Raw genomic sequence first — 19,588 nt, 5'->3', positions numbered from 1 at the left:
CCCTTTGACAGCACACACACAGCATTCTGACAGCATGCACACACAGCCCTTTGACAGCACACACACAGCATTCTGACAGCATGCACACACAGCCCTTTGACAGCACACACACAGCATTCTGACAGCATGCACACACAGCCCTTTGACAGCACACACACAGCATTCTGACAGCATGCACACACAGCCCTTTGACAGCACACACACACAGGATTCTGACAGCACGCACACACAGCACTTTGACAGCACACACACAGGGTTCTGACAGCATGCACACACAGCCCTTTGACAGCACACACACAGCATTCTGACAGCATGCACACACAGCCCTTTGACAGCACACACACACAGGATTCTGACAGCACGCACACACAGCACTTTGACAGCACACACACAGGGTTCTGACAGCATGCACACACAGCCCTTTGACAGCACACACACAGCATTCTGACAGCATGCACACACAGCCCTTTGACAGCACACACACACAGGATTCTGACAGCACGCACACACAGCACTTTGACAGCACACACACAGGGTTCTGACAGCACGCACACACAGGGCTCTGACAGCAAACACATACAGGGCTCTGATAGCACACACACACACACACACACACACACACACACTCACACACACACACACACACAGTGCTCTGACAGAACACAAACACACAGTGCTCGGACAGCACACACACAGTGCACTTCCCGCATGCACACACAGGATTCTGACAGCACACACACACACACACACACACACACACACACACACACACACACAGTGCTCCGACAGCACACACACACACAGGACTCTGACAGCGCACACACATAGTGGCCTGACACCACACACATACTGTGACACTGACAGACACAGTGGTACAAACACACACAGATCCTGACACAGATAGGCATACTGATACATATGGACACACAGTGACACAGACACCTGATACATGTACACAAACTCGCACAGTGACACAGATACACTGACACACACTCACAGTGGTACAGACAGACACATGCGCACAATGACACAGATACACTGATACACACACATACAGTGACACAGACAGACACACTGATGCTTAAACACAGTGACGGAGACAGGCACACATACATACACGGTGAGACAGACAGACACACTGATACACACAAAGTGACACAGACAGACACACTGATACATAAACACAGTGACAGAGATAGGCACGCAGACATACATGGTGACACAGACAGACACACTGATACACACACAGTGACACAGGCACACTGATATACAAGCACATACACACAGTCAGGCACAGAGACACAAACACATACAAAAAGCAACACACAGATACTCACAGCACTGGCAGATGCACTGAAAGGAACACACATTGTCACAAGGAGAGACACTGATAGAAACACACACAGTGACAGACAGACTGATAAACACAGTGACAGACAGGCACACTGATACAAACACATGCACACAGTGACTCAGATACACTGATACACACACTGACACTGACAGACACACTGATACATAAACACAGTGACAGAGACAGGCACGCATAGATAGACGGTGACACAGACAGACACACTGATACACACACACAGACCCAGCGGCAGACAGACACACATTCTATGAACCCCATAAAAGAAACAACACAGATTTTTCATATTTACATATTTTACATATTGCTTTCCATAAATGATCATGGTAACAATTAGTTTTTACAGTAGAGGATGGACTGGTTGAAAAGGGACAAATCCATAAAAATGTTCATTTTAATTTAAAGTTGTCTAATCTAAAGATGTTGCATTATCTAAACCTCAGACACTGGAAGTTCCGACAACCCAAATCGCAATTTACAATAAAAAGCACAACGGTCCCTCAATCCAGCCCACTTCCCGAATCCTGCTGGAGAAACAAATTGTGGTCTCTGCTGGGGGGGGTCCCTCGGCCATTGAAATCCCGCTTCACTGGGGAACTGCACCCCTCCCCCAGGCTGGTAAATTCGGGTAAATGCTGACTGCTATCAGCGAGCAAATCTCACTGGAACCTTTTATTTTTTTTTAAAAAATCTCTGATCAGAAGTCTGGCTGTTCTCGGGGGCAGGTTAAGAGAACCGCGGATTCTGACCGATTCACTGCCAATTCTCGGGGATACTCTCCCGTCTTCAAACTGGAAATTGTGTCGGTGCATTTCCCGGGTTCCTGGTCTCTCTCTATCCGTTTGTCATTTTTTTCGCTCTATCTGTCTATTTATTTCTCTCTTTTCAACTGTGCCTCTCCTTTTGCGTGTCCCTATCTCTTCCTCTTTCTGTCTGTGTCTCTATCTTTTTGTTTGTGTGTGTATGTCTCTATCTGTTTGGGTCTCTTTTTTGTGAATATTTCTCTCTTTCTATGACTGTCTTTCTGCGTGTGTCTGTCTTCCTCTGTTTTTCTCTTTCTGCATATCCCCGTGTCTCCCTCCTTCTATTTCTGCCTGTGCCTTTCTTTATCTCTCTCTCTCCTTTCTGTTAACTCTGTATTTTTATTCCATCCTCTGTATCTCTCACCTTCCCAGCAGGTCTCTCTCTCTCTCTCTCTCTCTACATCATGTCCCTCTCCCTCCCACTGTTTCTCTCCCCCCACCCCCCTCACTCACTCCCACTGTTTTTTCTCTCTCTCTCTCCACCCCCCCCCCACACACACACACAGTTTCTCTCTCCCCCCCCCCCACGCCACTGTTTCTCCCCCCCCCCCCACTCCCACTCACTCACTCACTCGCACTGTTTCTCTCTCTGTCTCTCTCTGTCTCTCTGTTTCTCTCTCTGTCTACACCTCCGGCGCTGCAACACCCAAATCATAAATCAACCTTTTATTCTAGCACTGAGTAAGACTTCCAGAGAAAACAGAACCCAATTTTTCCCTCCCCTCCCCCTTAACGTAAACAGATTTCTCAGAACCACTGGGAAGTGAAAGTGAAAGTCAGATGGAGCGAGACGCGACTGGTCGGTTCAGAGCAGATGATTTCCTCGAACTGAAGGGGCGGAAGGTAATCTTTAAAAAGAGCAGTTTGGAGCGGCTCCGACTCTAGAGCAGAGTGTAACAAGAGGCGATGAGCCTGCCAGCACCTTGTGGGGACAGACAGCTCGCTCAGAAACGCCGGCTCCTCCAGCACGGAGTCAACTCACTCACACAATTGCTGTTCCTCCAACAGAGCCCCCTTTTCTCTCGGGGTCTCTACCAGCTGGGTTCTCTTTCTGCTTTTGCCTTCCCATCTCCAGCCGCTTAGTTCGATGCAGAAGGTAAGATCTGCAACTTTTCTTTTTGTTTTAAACTTGCGGGGATGAGTTTGGGCGCAGGTCTTTGAGCTGAATTGGAGGACTCTTGAGTAAACTCGGTCAGTTTGTTGGTTCCAATTACTAAAGTTTAGCCACACCAGTGAGGAAGACTGGCGCAAAGTTGGAAAGAGGTGGGATGCCATTGAATGGCAGTGGCAATAACACCGGTATATCCCAGCACATTTCCCAAGCAGTTGGTTAAACAGTGAGGCGAGGACGGTGCAAATTGGAATTTGTGCTCAGGGATTCGGTGCCTGATATATCGAGGAAAAGCGAGCATTTTCTGCAAATAGCGACAGTTACCAGAAGCAGCAGCTCCTTTGTTGTGTGGCAGCAGCTTCTGCTGTACTGAGCAGGGCTAGTTAGTGAGTCTATACAATAGTACTCCTCAAGCAGTGACTCCACTGTAGGCTGGGCCAGTCTGGTTGCTCCTTAATCTTACTTACACAGGGGTCAGTCGGCTCCATGGGCACTGTTTCAGATAGAAGTTAGAAGTCTGTCTGGCATCAATCTCTTTTAATAAATGGAAAGTACCGTAGATGCGTCGATACATAGAGTCCACAGGTCTTGCAGCATCTGTGGATCAGAGAAACTGTTGAGTCCAATCTGATTCTGCTTTAGAACTGAGGTGGGGGGACTGAAAAAACTGATGGTTTTTGTGTCATCGGGCAGGAAGCGTAAATTGAGCAGATGTCAGAGCGAAAACCAAAGGGAGAGCTAACGGTGGTGCAGAGGTATAGATGAAGAACAGATGTCCAAGGTGCAGAATAATTATTTCAAAAGAACAGTGGAGCTGGGAATCAAGAGCAAAAACAGAAATTACTGGTAAAGGTCAGCAAGTCCGGCAGCATTGGTGGAGAAAAAAAAAATCAGAGTTAACGTTTCGGGTCCACCAGTCCTTCCTCACAACTGATTTCTCTCCCCACACATGCTGCTGGACCTGCTGAGCTTTTCCAGCAATTTCTGTTTGTCTCTGAGTTCTTTTACAAACTGTGCAGGTAGTTCACCGAGACGTGTGTTACCATGGGTTCAAAAGAAAAACCCAGTCCAATCCAGCTGTGGGCTTCGAAAGAAAAGACTGATGTCAAAACAAGTTGGCATTTTGAAATTAGTGTCCCTGCCACAGATATGAGAATTGCCCACTTTACTGGCAGCTTTTGGTTTCAACCGGACTTATTTTGGGAACTCGAGTCGACTCACCGTCTTTCCTTCTTTCCCACAGAGTTGGTCACTTTTCCATATGCACTGAAGTCTCGAGCTATGGGAGACCACCCAGGACCCTTTTGGTTATAGGATGGTGGCAGACAGCAACCTGACTGCCAGAGCTGCCAAGGCCAGAGATCGGCTGGAGCCTCAGCTACTGGAAGCTGTGGAACAAGATGCCCTTGAAGCTGATCTTCAGCTCCCTGAGCATGGACACCAGGCAAGAGCCAACACCGGAAACAGGCGGGTGGAAACCCACTTCAAAACATTCAGAACTCAGTCGGACTATGAAATCATCAAGAGGACTTGTAGGTACTTGGAGAATTGTGGTTTTTACTGGGGTCCGATGACAGTGGAGGCAGCTCACAGCAAGCTTAAGTCTGAGCCCGTGGGGACTTTTCTGATTAGGGACAGCAGTCAACGCAATTACTTCTTCTCACTCAGTGTCAAAACTGCCAAGGAGCCCATCAGTTTCCGAATCCAGTTCAAGGGTGGTCTCTTCTCCCTGGATGGCAGCAAGGAGTCTTTTGCATGCATCATGCAGCTTTTGGAGCACTTCACTGTCTCTCCCAAGAGATTCCTGTCTAAACCCCTGCGAAAGGTCAGGCCGCAGCCCTTGCAGGAGCTCTGCAGAAGAAGGATTATCGAGTCGTTTGGGAAGGACAACATCGAGCAGCTTCCCTTGAATCATGTCTTGCAGGACTATCTTCAAACATTCCCTTTTCGGATATAAAAACCAAATGGCAGCATTACTCACCCTGCTCAGTCCATCCACAACAAAAATGGGCTGTGAAAATCTCTGGATTACTTTTACACACAAGCCATGTTCTGGAGATACCTTTTTGTAGCATTGTTTTCTAATTTTGGACAAAACTTGATCTATTTTAATGACTGTTTACAAAAGAAATAAATGTTTACACTATGTGGGATCCACATGGCCCCCCCACTCAGATTACTCTCTGCTGTGCAGAATTGTGTTATACTTAATTCATTTTCTGATGAAATAAAATTTAATAATGAAGTTTTAACATTTTATTTCTGTTGGGATTATTCTAAACCATCATTCTTACTTTTCCGCATCTTCTGCAGTAGAAAGCATAAAAACAGTAATGTTGTTTATTCCTTTCAAGTCCCACTCTGGGATCGTTGGCTGCTGAAGGTTCTGTTCATAACATGGCCACACAGGTTGATGTATCAGCCCGTAAAATCCACCCATTAATGCTGGTAGTGGGTGCTAAGGGGTGAGAGTCTCCTGGTTCGCTATGCTGCAGCTAGTTTCACATAGTCACCACATGAATTTGCCAAATATAATCATGGACCAAAAGAAGAGAGACTTTTTTTTTATTCATTGATGGGATGAGAGCGTGTCTGGCCAGGCAGCATTTATTGTCCATGCCTAATTACCCAAAGGGCAATTAAGAGTCAACCACATTGCTGTGGGTTCAGAGTCACATGTAGGCCAGACCAGGTAAAGATGGCTGTTTCCTTCCCTAAAAGTCATCAGTTATGCTTCTCCAACAATTGGAAATAGATTCATGGTCATCATTCGACACTTAATTCCAGACTTTTTTCACTGAAATCAAATGCCATCATCTGCTATGGTGGGATTAGAATGTCAGTCCCCAGAACATTGCCTGGATCCCTGGATTAAAAGTCCAGCGATAATACCACTAGCAATATCTCCCCATTCCCTGAAATGGGCATATAAAAGCAAATAGAAAACTGAAGAGCGAAGAGTTCCACTGGAAATAAGTTAGAGTATTTGGAGCTCAGCTGTTTCCCACACTATTCTGAACGAATACAATTAACTTTATAGGTATCTGTAACCCCAGAATGTAAATTTCTGGCGGGGCTGTTAATCTTTAATCAGCTTCCTTGGGAAGAGGAGCAATGGATTGCACTTTCAGCTCTTGCCACGAGATGGCAATTGTCAACTTTTTTCACTAAATCTGAAATAGACATGAAGTACATTTGGACTGATTTTAAAAGGGTGACCTTGGGAAACAATACTCAATGACAAAAGGCACAGAGACACTTAGTCAGAAACATGGTAAAGGAACAAAACATGAGGTTTCTGAATTGGAGTCAGGACCATAATAGCCACAACTACCTTGTGCTATTAATGCCACAGGTATGCCCAGATAATCAGACCAGATTTTGTGGTCAATAACTCTGGCCTGGTGCTGAGGGAGTAACCCAGTAACCACAATCAGCAGCAACTACATTCATTGATCATTCTTATCACGAGGAGTAACGAAGCAGAAAAATAATGATAGTACATGGCAGGTCACACCACACATCTGTTTTCACCTTTAGAGATAAAATTCGTTCCAGGACATTAAAACCATTATCTGCTTCTTTGTAATAGCTCTCTCATTGAATAAGTGCATAGTGAAGCAGACAGGAAGCAACATTTGCTCCTTTAAAGGGGTTGATCTATCTTACAGTCTCCAATTCTATCAACAGGTGCACCTTCCTGAAGGAAGACATATGTGCAGTTATATAGCACCTTCATGACCATCAGATGTCCTCAAACCACTTCACAGCCAAAGAAGTAGTTTTATTTTATAAGTGCAATAAACAGCAGCCAATTTGTGTTTGTAAGGTGAATTGACAGCATAGCATGTTTCTGGTGATGATGTTTGAGGGATAAATATTGGTCAGGACAGTGGAGATAAAACCCTCCTGCTCTTCTTCAGAATAATATCATGGGATGTTTTTACATCAGTCAGAGCAGTTACTGGTTTAGTGTCTCATCTAAAAGACAGAACCTCTGATAGTGCAGTATCCCTCAGTAATGCATTAGAGTGTCAGCCCTTCGTTGTGTTGAAACTCTCGAATGGGGCCTGAATCTCTGATAAGAGCATGTTACTAACTGAGATACAATTAAAGAGCCCTTTTCTATCTGAAGTTAGCTCTTCACTTATCAGATGCTGCCATTTTTCTTAGGTTTCCAGCATTTGTGTTGTAATCCATTCATTCATTCACTATTAATTAATTCATTCATAGAGTAATGGTGATCTACAGCACAGGGGTAGTGTGGTGGCTCAGTGGTTAGCACTGCAGCCTCACAGCACCAGGGACTCGGGTTTGATTTTGGCCTCGGGCTACTGCCTGTGGGGAGTTTGCACATTCACCCCGTGTCAGTGCGGGTTTCCTCCCAGTGCTCTGTTTTGTGCAGATTAGGTTGATTAGCCATGCTAAAGTGTCCAAGGATGTGCAGGCTAGGTGGATTAGCCATAGGAAATGAGGGGATTGTTTCGGGATGAGGATCCAGAGGGGCCGCAGTTCGGATGGTCCATGTGGATGAGATGGGCCAAACAGCATGCTTCGGCATTGTAACATATTTGCTATATATTATTATATTTTATGAGTCGAATTTAGGGTCGAATGATGACCATGAATCCACTTCCAATTGTTGGAGAAGCATAACCAATATATATATAATATATATTATTATTATACTCTTATAATCTGTCACACCCTCTCAGTGTCTTTCATGTTTCAATCAGATCACCTCCCATTCTTCTAAATCCCAATAGATATGGGCCCAGTCTGTTCAGCCTATTGTCCCAGAATGACCCTTTAAATCTTTAATATTAAGGCAGATTTAGATAGATTCTTGAGTACCAAGGGGGTGAAATATCTTTGGTGATCTGCAGGAATGTAGAGTTGAGGTTAATATCAGCCACGATCTTACTGAATGGTGGAGCAGGCTTGAAGGGCCGAATGGCCTTCTCTTGTTTATTTTTTAACACTCCAAGAATCAGTTGAGTGAACCTTCTCTGAAAATTTTCAAACAAATTTGCATCCTTTCTTAACTGTGGACAGTACACTATACACAGTGTTCAAGGTGTGGCCTCAACAAAATTGCGTACAACTGCGTAAAACACTCCTATTTCTATATTCCATTCCCCTTACAATAAATAACAGCATTTTAATAATTTCCTATTCATATCCTGTACTTACATACTACCATTTTCTGATTCACTACCAGACTTCTGCAACCTCTCTCCACTTAAATAATATACATATTTTCTATTTTTCTTACCAAAGTAGACAAGCTCATATCTCCCCACATCACACAGCATTTGCCAGATTTTTGCCTACACAGGTCACTTTGCAGACTCCTAACACCCTCCTCTTAAAGTAGGAAAGAGATTTATAGATACAAGATCACCATTCAGGATCTGCACAGCTCAGTGGAGAAATCAAAAATTGGAAATGCTTGAGAGTGTAGATTTGGAGGAATGCAGTCATCTCCTAGGCCTGTGGGACTGGAGGAGATTATAGAGCTAAAGGGTAAAATATACAGATATATTTATGGGTTTGTTAGCAAAAAAATTCCCTGCCGTGTTCATATCACAGGCGATTAAGAGAGCCCTGGTGAGGGCAGGTAAGCAGAGTGTAACTCACCAGTCTAATCTCCTGCAGGTCAAAATCTCGCATTCATAATTCTTGGAACTATTGAATGAGTTGTACTGTGCAACAAAACCATTCTTGGGTAATTACATCTCCCAGAAAAATCATTTGAATAAGAAAACGAAAGAACATTTCCGGATGATATAAACTGAATGGATTATCTTTCAACATGGGATGTATATGATTGAACCAGCGTTCAGCAGTGTGGCAGAGTGCCCATGTTTGCATGCCTTCTCATTATCTTTTACTAATAGATTTTAACAAACAAAGCTACAATTTTTTGATTGCATTGCAATAAAATGATACCTCTAGACTTCCAGGTAACATGGAAAAATCAGCCAGCTGACTCAATGCCCAATAAAACAACCAATTAGAATATTGAATTATATTGTGAGGTTATTTGTGTACAAGCTGAAGGCATCCACGCCAAAATTGTGTGTAGTTCCAGTTAAACTGCATCCCAACTGCTTTGTTCTGAAATGGGGCACTGAAACGTAAGGGTCAACAAATTCAGTCCATGAATAAGACGCATAGAAATACACCTTCTATTTATGCATTCTGCAGCAACTTGTCTTTTTTTTTGGCAGCACCTCGTGACCTCTAGCTTCTAGAAGGACAGTAGTGGCAACCATATGAGAATGTCACACCTCCCCTAAAGTCACAGACAATCCCAACTTTGAATTATATTGTCATTTCCTTGCTGCTGCTGGTCAAAATCCTGGAAATCCTTCCCTATCATGGACTCAAGTGGTTGAAGAAGGCATAACACCGTAAGACAAAGGAGCAGAATTAGGCCGTTCGGCCCATCGAGCTTGCTCTGCCATTCAATCATAGCTGAAATGTTTCTCAACCCCATTCTCCTGCCTTGTCCCCATAACCGCTACTAATCAATAACCCTTCTATCTCTGTCTCAGTGACTTGGCTTCCACAGCCCTCTACAGCAATGACTTCCACAGATTCACCACCAGCTGGCTGAAGAAATTCCTCCTCATCTCAGTTTTAAGGGGTTATCCTTTCACTCTAACACTGTGCCCTCGGGTCCTAGTCTCTCCTACTGTTGGAAACAGTTTTCCCACATCCACTCTATCCAGGCCTCTCAGTATTCTGTAAATTTCACTGAGGTCCCCCTCATTCTTCTAAACTCCACCGATCACAAGCCCAGAGTTCTCACCTGCTCCTCAAATGACAAGCTCTTCACCCCTAGGATCATTTTTGTAAACTTCTTCTGGACCCCCTCCAAGGTCAGTACACCCTTCCTCAGATACAGAGCTCAAAGTTGCTCACAATATTCCAAATATGGTCTGACTATAGACTTACACAGTCTCAGCAGTACATCTCTGCTCATGTCTTATATCCCTCTTGAAATGAATGCTAATGTTATATTTGCCTTCCTAACTGCTGACTAAACTTGTCTGTTAACCTTAAGAGAGTCCTGAACTAGGAATCCCAAGTTCCTTTGCGTTTCACCTTTCCAAAGCCTTTCCCCATTTAGAAAATAATCTGCGCTTCTATCCTTCCTCCCAAAGTGCATAACCTCACACTTTCTCACATCCTATTCCATCTGCTACTTCTTTGCCCACTTTTAGCATGCCCAAGTCCTTCTGCAGCTTCCCTACCTCCTCAACACTACCTGTCCCTCCAACTGCCTTTGTGTCACTTGTAGACTTAGTAACAATGCCCCTCAGCTCCTTCATCCATATTGTTAATGTATAACATGAATAGTTATGGTGCCAACACAGACCCCTGCAGAACTTCACTGGTCACTGGCTGCCATCCTGAAAAAGACCCCTTTCTCCCCACTCTCTGCTTTCTGCCAGTCGGCCAATCCTCTAACCATGATAGTAACTTGCCCCTAAAAATATGGGCTCATTTTATTTAGTTATTTAAAAAACTCTTGCAAGCTTCTTTTATATTATTAGTTAGCTTGACCCTAATAGTGCATCTTCTGCCCCTCACTGCTTGTTTAGTCATCCTCTACTCAGAAGAGGAAGGGTCACTGGACCTGAAACATTAACTCTGGTTTTTCATTCAGACCTGCTGCCAGAGCTGCTGAGTTTTTCCAGCAATTTCTGTTTTTGATCCTGATTTACAGCATCCACAGTCCTTTCAGATTTTCCTCTTAGTTCTACATTCCCTACACGAGAGGAAACTTCCTATCAAGCCACTTCAGGATTGTGTGCAAACACGCGGACAGATACATTCAGAGCAGAAGTAGGCTATTCAGCCCCCTGAGTCTGTTCCATCTTTCAATAAATTCAAGGTTTATCCGTTTATGTTTCCAATTCTACCTCTACCCGATAATCTTCGATCCTCCTTGTGTAATGAGAATCTGTCAATTTTGGCCTTAAAAATATTCATTAAACTATTGCCTCCTGAGGCAAAAGAGTTCCTAGGTTGCTCCTAGTCCTCAAAGGGAAAAAAAAACTCTTCATTTCTTGCCTAAAAGCCAACCCCCAATTTTGAAACTGTGCTCATATGAGAGGAAATATCCTTACCACATCCATCTTGCAAAGAGCATTCAGAATCTTTTACCAGCCTCAGTTTTCTAGACACCAATAGACACATAGAACATAGAACATTACAGCACAATACAGGCCCTTCGGCCCTTGATGTTGCACCGACCTGTGAAACCAATCTGAAGGCTATCTAACCCACACTATTCCATTATCATCCATATGCTTATCCAATGACCATTTAAATACCCTTAAAGTTGGCGAGTCTACAACTGTTGCAGGCAGGGCATTCCACGTCCTTACTAGTCTATGAGTAAAGAACCTACCTCTGACTTCTGTCCTATATCTATCACCCCTCAATTTAAAGCTATGTTCCCTTGTGCTAGCCATCACCATCTGAGGAAAAAGGCTCTCACTGTCCACCCTATCTAATCCTCTGATCATCTTGTATGTCTCTATTAAGTTGCCTCTTAACCTTCTTCTCTCTAACGAAAACAGCCCCAAGTCCCTCAGCCTTTCCTCATAGGACCTTCCCTCCATACCAGGCAACATCCTGGTAAATCTCCTCTGCACCCTTTCCAAAGCTTCCACATCCTTCCTATAATGCGGCGACCAGAACTGTACGCAATACTCCAAGTGCAGCCGCACCAGACAATTTCAGTCTATCCAACCTCTCCTCATTTATCGCAGGTATGAATCTAGTTTTCTGCTCCTCTGTTGTTGCTTGGCCGGCTGTGTTTTGATCCCACAAATGTGTTTATCTCACAAATCTAGTTGACTTCTTCCAAACCATCTTTAATGTCTTCATATCCTTCCTTAGATAAGATGACAAAAACTACACATAATATTTGAGATGTGGTCTCACCAACAGCCTTTTATAAATTAAGGAAAACAACCTTGCTTTTATGTTCAATTCCACTCTTAATAAAGGATAGCATTCCATTAGCCTTGTTAATTATTTTCTGAACCTGTACACTAACTTTTTATGACAAATACAGTAGAAGACGTACATCTTCTGCCCCTCAAAATTTTGCAGTCATTCCCCATTTATGTAACACTCAACTTTTTCATACTCACAAAGCCATCAAGTTGGCGTGTGTTTGATTTTACGTCGCAATAAGATCACTGACAATGGGTGTAGAGCTGACCTGTTCAATGTTTCTTAAGATAAACCCTTCATTCCAGGAATTAGTCAAGTGAATTTTTTTGGACTGCTTCCAAGAGGATATATCGTTCAGCAGGAGATGAAAACTGCATACAATATTCCAGATGTGATGCTTGTCGCAAGGTCAACCTGTTGGATTTCATATTTGGCACCTGATTGGGGCTGTTAATCTGGTCCAATCAGGTAGCCCTGACTGGCAGATAAGAACAGGAGCGTCAGAGGTACTTTTCACTCTGAAAGCTGGCTCTGAGGGAGCTGGATCAGTGCCAAGAACTCTCCACTTGTAAATTAAAGGTGACTTAGTGACAGGAAACTGGTCTTTGTGGAGATATTTGACCAGAAAGACTAGAGGTTGTAGAATATCAGGCTCACCAAATTGCAAAATGAGAAAAGGCGATGCCAACCAGGGTTCATAATACAAGTCATTAAGAATGTTGTTTGAACTAATCTATAACCTAGCCATAGACATTTGGCCTTCCCCAGTTGCCAATGTACCATATGGCCAAATAAAAACGACATAATCTTCTCTCAGTTATTTAATCCCATGTAACATGTTCTCATTACTGCTACCTCAATGCATCCCTCCTGAGGAATTACTTTGGAGACAGGTGAAATAAAATCTACAAACATAATTCCTACAAAAATACTGTGAATGACAAATTAAAGATAACTGTGGCCTTTCATAGGTGTGTCTGTTCTATAAGCGCTACCTCAGCAGCCAATTCGCACCAACCCCTGCCAGAAATGTTTCTTACAGATGACAAAATTAATGTTTACTATTGTATTGTGGAAATAACTTCCCATCACAACCTTCATTCCAGAGGCAGCATGAGTCCTGCAGAAATCCTTGGCTGGTGTAATTTCAGGCAGTTTCTTGAGACAGTACAGATTTAATCATTGCCACCCATATAACAGGATTTTATCGCTTTATGTGTTTGTTGGTGCAACAGAAAATATCCGACACTGTGCTGCTGCTTTGTACTGTCAAATTCAACTCTGAAACTGAAGGTTGTGAGTTCAAACTCCATGGACTTTGACTGCAAATTAGTGAGACTGTGCAGCATTGTCAGAGTAAAGGTCTCGCACAGACATGTCTGCGGGGACAGGGGAGGCTGTTAATCCAGAGACCCAGATAATGTTCTGGGGACCCAGGTTTGAATTCTGCCACGGCAGATAGTGGAATTTGAATTCAATAAATATCTGGAATTAAGAATCTAATGATGGCTGCAAGTTGATTGTTAGGGCGAAAATCCTTCTGGCTCACTAATATCCTTTCAGGAAGGAAACTGCCATCCTTACCTGGTCTGGCCTACATGTGATTTCAGACCCACAGCAATGTGGTTGACTCTTAATTGCCCTCTGGGCAACTAGGGATGGGCAATAAATGGCCAGCGACACCCTCATCTCTTGAATGAATAAAGGTAAAAAAGACAAAAATGAAATTCTTTGGGCCCAGAGTTGTATTTTTTTAAAAAAATAAAATTACGCAAATTCCCCCCACTCACTTGGAAAATTAGTTGAGGGTAAGTAAATGGAAAATTGTTATAAAGTCCTCAGAAGCTGGTTTACATTTCATCCAATGCTCCCTCTTGGTTCTCCATTTTATACTTGTCTATTCATACTATTCACTCTGTTTCTCTTTGTCAGATTTATCTCGCTTCATTTTCTCAGTTTCTATGAACGAAGAACAAATCTTACTGCCTTACCTTTCTTTTAAGTCACACAGCTTTGTGTTTCATAGGCTGCTGCTAGTTCAGGGGAATATTGGTGAGGAAACTGATGTTCCTCGTTGCAGCAGAGTCATAGAGCCTTAGTCATAAGGATGTACAGCGCAGAAACAGAGCCTTCCATCCAAATCATCCATTGCCAACCAGATAAGTCTGGTAGTTTCCATGAAGAGAAATCAGTTAACATTTTGAATCCACTGATCTCTCCTCAGAACTGCAGGCTTTTCCCAGCAATTTTTGTTTCTATTTCAGATTTCCAACATCCGCAGTTATGGAGTCACAGAGCCATGGAAATGTACCGCGCGGAAACAGAGACTTCGGTCCAACTTGTGCATGCTGACCAGAATCCTAAATCTGTTTAGTCCCATTTGCCACTATTTGGCCCATATCCCTCTAAACCCTTGTTATGCATATACCCATCCAGGAGACTTTTAAAGGCTGTAACTGTACCAGCCTCCATCACTTCCTCTAACAGCTCATTCCATACACACACCACCCTCTGCATGAAAAAGTTGTCCCTTAGGTCCCTTTTAAATCTTTCCATTGTCACATTGCACCTATGCCCTCTAGTTTTGGACTCCACCACCCAAGAGAAAGGACCTTGTGTATTTACTCTACCAATGCCCCTCAAGGTTTTATAAACGTCTATAATGTCACCGCTCAGCCTCTGATGCTCCAGGGAACATAGCCCCAGCCTATCCAGCATCTCTCTACAGCTCAGAGATAGTAGGAACTGCCGATGATGGAGAATCTGAGATACAACGGTGTGGAGCTGGATGAACACAGAAATGGCTTTATCGATTATCCTTTATCCATCTTCCATCTGCCTCCCCCTCTCTATTTATTTCAGAATCTCCTTCCCCTCCCCCATTTCTGAAGAAGGGTCCAGACTCAAAACGTCAGCTTTCCTGCTCCTCTGATGCTGCGTGGCCTGTTGTGTTCATCCAGCTCTACACCTTGTTATCCCTATAACTCAGGCTCTCCAACCCTGGCAACATCCTTCTGAGCTCCTTCAGGTTTCACACCATCATTCCTATCGCAGGGAGATCAAAATTGGACATGGTATTCCAAAAGTGACCTAACCAATGTCCTGTAAAACTGCAACATGACAACCCAAATCCTATACTCAATGCACTGACCAATAAAGGCAAGATACCAGACGCCTTCTTCATTACCCTGTGTACCTGTGACTCTGTTTTTGAGGAAATATGAACCTACATTCCAAGGTCTCTTTGTTCAGCAACACTTCCTGGGACCTTACCATTAAGTGTATAAGTCCTGCCCTGATTTGCCTTTCCAAGATACCTCACATTTATCTCAATTAAACTCCACCTGCCACTCCTTGGCCCATTAGCCCATCTGATCAAGATCACTTAATACTCTAAGGTAACCTTCTTCACTGTCCACTACACCTCCTATTTGGTGTCACCTGCAAACTTGCTAACCATACTTCCTATGTTCACATCCAAATCTTTTATACAAATGACAAAATGCAATGGACCCAGCACTGATACTTGTGGAACACCCCTGGTCACTAGCTTCCAGTCTGAAAAGCAACCCTCCATTACCACCCTGTATCTTTTACTTTTGAGCCAGTTCTGTATTCAATGGGCTAGTTCTCCCTGCCTTTGATGTGATCTAACCTTGCTAACCGGTACACCACAAGGAACTTGCTGAATGTTTTACTGAAGTCCACGTAGATCATGCCCACCCCTCAGACCTCATCAGTCCTCTTCGTTACTTCTTCAAAAAACTCAATCAAGTTAGTCATACATGATTTCCCTAATCAGTCCTTGCCTTTTCAAACACAGGTAAGTGCTATCCCTCAGGATTTGCTCCTCGTGGTTCATTGGTTAGCACTACTTTTTATCCTTTATTCATTCACGGGATAAGGGCATCGCTGGCCAGGCAGCATTTATTGCCCATCCCTAATTACCCAGAGGGCAGTTAAGAGTCAACCACATTGCTGTGGGTCTGGAGTCACATGTAGGTCAGACCAGGTAAGGATGGCAGTTTCCTTCCCTAAATGACATAGGTGAACCAGATGGGTTTTTCCTGGCAATTGACAATAGATTCATGGTCATCATTAGATTCTTTAATTGCAGATGTTTACTTATTGAATTTGAATCTGCCAAGGCAGGATTTGAACCCGGGCCCCTAGAACATTACCTGGGTTTTCAGATTAATACTCAATGAATAATATCTCTATGCCATCATATCTCCTCAAAATTAGCCCAACCTAAGGATTTCTACCAATTAAAAATCCTCGGCCTGGAGATTTCGATAAATAAACCTGCTGCAGAAATGAAACTTTTCTTCTGAGCTGAAACCTCATTCTGGCCTCTGACCAGATATCTTTCTGTAGTTGCAAAGCTCAACTTTGTAAATATTCATCAATTCACCACCCCATTATCTGATCAAGACACTTCACTTAAATCACATGCTTTCTTGGAAATGGTCTTCAGATCACTATTACAAATGACTTTTCGACCTCTTATAAAAACATGTCCCCTCCATAGAACTGAAACCAAAAGGTATATTCTATCTAATGTAATAAAATGTGAGGCTGGATGAACACAGCAGGCCAAGCAGCATCTCAGGAGCACAAAAGCTGACGTTTCGGGCCTAGACCCTTCATCAGAGGATATGCTCCTGAGATGCTGCTTGGCCTGCTGTGTTCATCCAGCCTCACATTTTATTATCTTGGAATCTCCAGCATCTGCAGTTCCCATTATCTCTGGTATATTCTATCTACTTTGCTACAATCTAAATTCTCCAATTATACCGTAACATACAATAAACCTTTACCACAACTGTTGTACATACTGTTTTCATTGTGTACTTATAAATTAGAGCCAGGAACGAAAGATATGTATAAGTCTCTCAGTAAGGAATGTTTCATAGCTGTGTCTGAATTTTGAACACAAACAATAGGAAACTCTCTGGTATCCCCTGAACTGGAGCCTCTTTTCCAGCTCCATGCAAGAATTAAACAGGAACAAAAACAGAAATTGCTGGAAAAGGTCAGCAGGTCTTCCAGCACCCATGAAGAGAAATCAGTTAATGTTTCAGATCCACTGACCCCTCTTCAGAACTGCTGGCTTTTTCCAGCAATTTCTGTTTTTGTTTCAGATTTCCAACGTCTGCAGTTATGGAGTCACAGAGGCATAGAGGTGTATAGCATGGCAACAGACCCTTTGGTCCAACTTGTCCATGCTGACCAAATATCCTAAATCAATCCAGTCCCACTTGCCGGCATTTGGTCCATATCCCTTTAAATCCTTCCTATTCATATATCCATCCAGATGCCTTTTCAATGTTGTAATTGTACCAGCCTCCACCACTTCCTTTGTTAGCTCATTCCATTCACGCACCACCCTCTGTATGAAAAGGCTGTCCCTTAAGTTCCTTTTAATCGTTCCCTTCTTAAGTTAAACCTATGCCCCCTAGTTTTGGACTCCCCTACCCTGGAGAAAAGACTTGACCATTCAACTTATCCATGCCATTCAAGATTTTATAAACCTCTATAACGTCACCCCTCAGCCTCTGGCACTCCAGGGAAAATAGCTCCAGCCTATTCAGCCTCTCCCTATAGCTCAAACCCTCCAACCCTGGCAATATCCTTGTAAATCTTTTCTGAACCCTTTCAAGTTTCACAACATCCATCGTATAGCAGGGACACCAGAATTGAATGCAGTATTCCAAAAGTGGCCTCACCAAAGTCCTGTACAGCCATTACATGAATTCCCAACTCCCATACTCAATGCACTGACCCATAAAGGCTTTTTTTGTTTTCTTCAAGCTTGGAGTGTGATATTACAAACTATCCACATCAATATATCATTGTGGAATTGGTAAACATCTAAATGGACAAGGTGGTGAGCGAAGAGTCTACTCAATGCACTGCAGGATCAGAGGGATGGGGGTGGGGGGAGTAGTGCAGATGCACATTTCATTAAAATTCATAATGCACACTAATAAAGTTCAACTTAAAAATAGCAAAGAAAACACCACAGCTCATTTTTAGAAGAATTACACTGACAAGAAATGAGCTGATGGGGTTATCCCTCATCTCTGGTCCCATGGTCTTGTAAAATTCCAGCTGTACTTTTCCCAAGGCTGAATAGGCGATCAATGAAGATATTGCAAAGAAACAGAGAGAGCGCTTGCAGTTCAGTCACTGCTCTCTTGATGTAACCTGCCCTTTTTGCTGACCAGAAGTCACTTCAGCATTACTTCTGGGAGAGGGTTGCAAAAACCCAAGAGGGAAATATCTATGATAATAAAATGTGAGGCTGGATGAACACAGCAGGCCAAGCAGCATCTCAGGAGCACAAAAGCTGACGTTTCGGGCCTAGACCCTTCATCAGAGAGGGGGATGGGGGGAGGGAACTGGAATAAATAGGGAGAGGGGGGGAGGCGGACCGAAGATGGAGAGTAAAGAAGATAGGTGGAGAGGGTGTAGGTGGGGAGGTAGGGAGGGGATAGGTCAGTCCAGGGAAGACGGACAGGTCAAGGAGGTGGGATGAGGTTAGTAGGTAGCTGGGGGTGCGGCTTGGGGTGGGAGGAAGGGATGGGTGAGAGGAAGAACCGGTTAGGGAGGCAGAGACAGGTTGGACTGGTTTTGGGATGCAGTGGGTAGAGGGGAAGAGCTGGGCTGGTTGTGTGGTGCAGTGGGGGGAGGGGATGAACTGGGCTGGTTGAGGGATGCAGTGGGGGAAGGGGAGATTTTGAAACTGGTGAAGTCCACATTGATATCATATGGCTGCAGGGTTCCCAGGCGGAATATGAGTTGCTGTTCCTGCAACCTTCGGGTGGCATCATTGTGGCAGTGCAGGAGGCCCATGATGGACATGTCATCAAGAGAATGGGAGGGGGAGTGGAAATGGTTTGCGACTGGGAGGTGCAGTTGTTTGTTGCGAACTGAGCGGAGGTGTTCTGCAAAGCGGTCCCCAAGCCTCCGCTTGGTTTCCCCAATGTAGAGAAAGCCGCACCGGGTACAGTGGATGCAGTATACCACATTGGCAGATGTGCAGGTGAACCTCTGCTTAATGTGGAATGTCATCTTGGGGCCTGGGATGGGGGTGAGGGAGGAGGTGTGGGGACAAGTGTAGCATTTCCTGCGGTTGCAGGGGAAGGTGCCGGGTGTGGTGGGGTTGGAGGGCAGTGTGGAGCGAACAAGGGAGTCACGGAGAGAGTGGTCTCTCCGGAAAGCAGACAGGGGTGGGGATGGAAAAATGTCTTGGGTGGTGGGGTCGGATTGTAAATGGCGGAAGTGTCGGAGGATAATGCGTTGTATCCGGAGGTTGGTAGG

General features: G+C 44.0%; 1 protein-coding gene across 1 annotated transcript; it reads left to right on the top strand.

Moving 5' to 3' along the window:
* The first annotated feature begins 2,825 nt into the window (after positions 1-2,825).
* socs1a (suppressor of cytokine signaling 1a) lies at positions 2,826-5,454 on the top strand. Its single transcript, XM_048552481.2, has 2 exons — positions 2,826-3,268; positions 4,527-5,454. The coding sequence occupies exon 2, from the start codon at positions 4,599-4,601 to the stop codon at positions 5,238-5,240; it is 642 nt and encodes a 213-aa protein (XP_048408438.1). The 5' UTR covers positions 2,826-3,268; positions 4,527-4,598; the 3' UTR covers positions 5,241-5,454.
* Positions 5,455-19,588: the final 14,134 nt, after the last annotated feature.

Source organism: Stegostoma tigrinum, chromosome 23 (genome assembly GCF_030684315.1).
Source record: "Stegostoma tigrinum isolate sSteTig4 chromosome 23, sSteTig4.hap1, whole genome shotgun sequence".
Classification (NCBI taxonomy): domain Eukaryota; kingdom Metazoa; phylum Chordata; class Chondrichthyes; order Orectolobiformes; family Stegostomatidae; genus Stegostoma; species Stegostoma tigrinum.
This window is presented reverse-complemented; position numbering and strand designations above follow the sequence as displayed.

Coding starts and splice junctions, on each gene's coding strand:
- socs1a (XM_048552481.2), top strand. CDS start 4,599: ATGGTGGCAGACAGCAACCTGACTGCCAGAGCTGCCAAGGCCAGAGAT.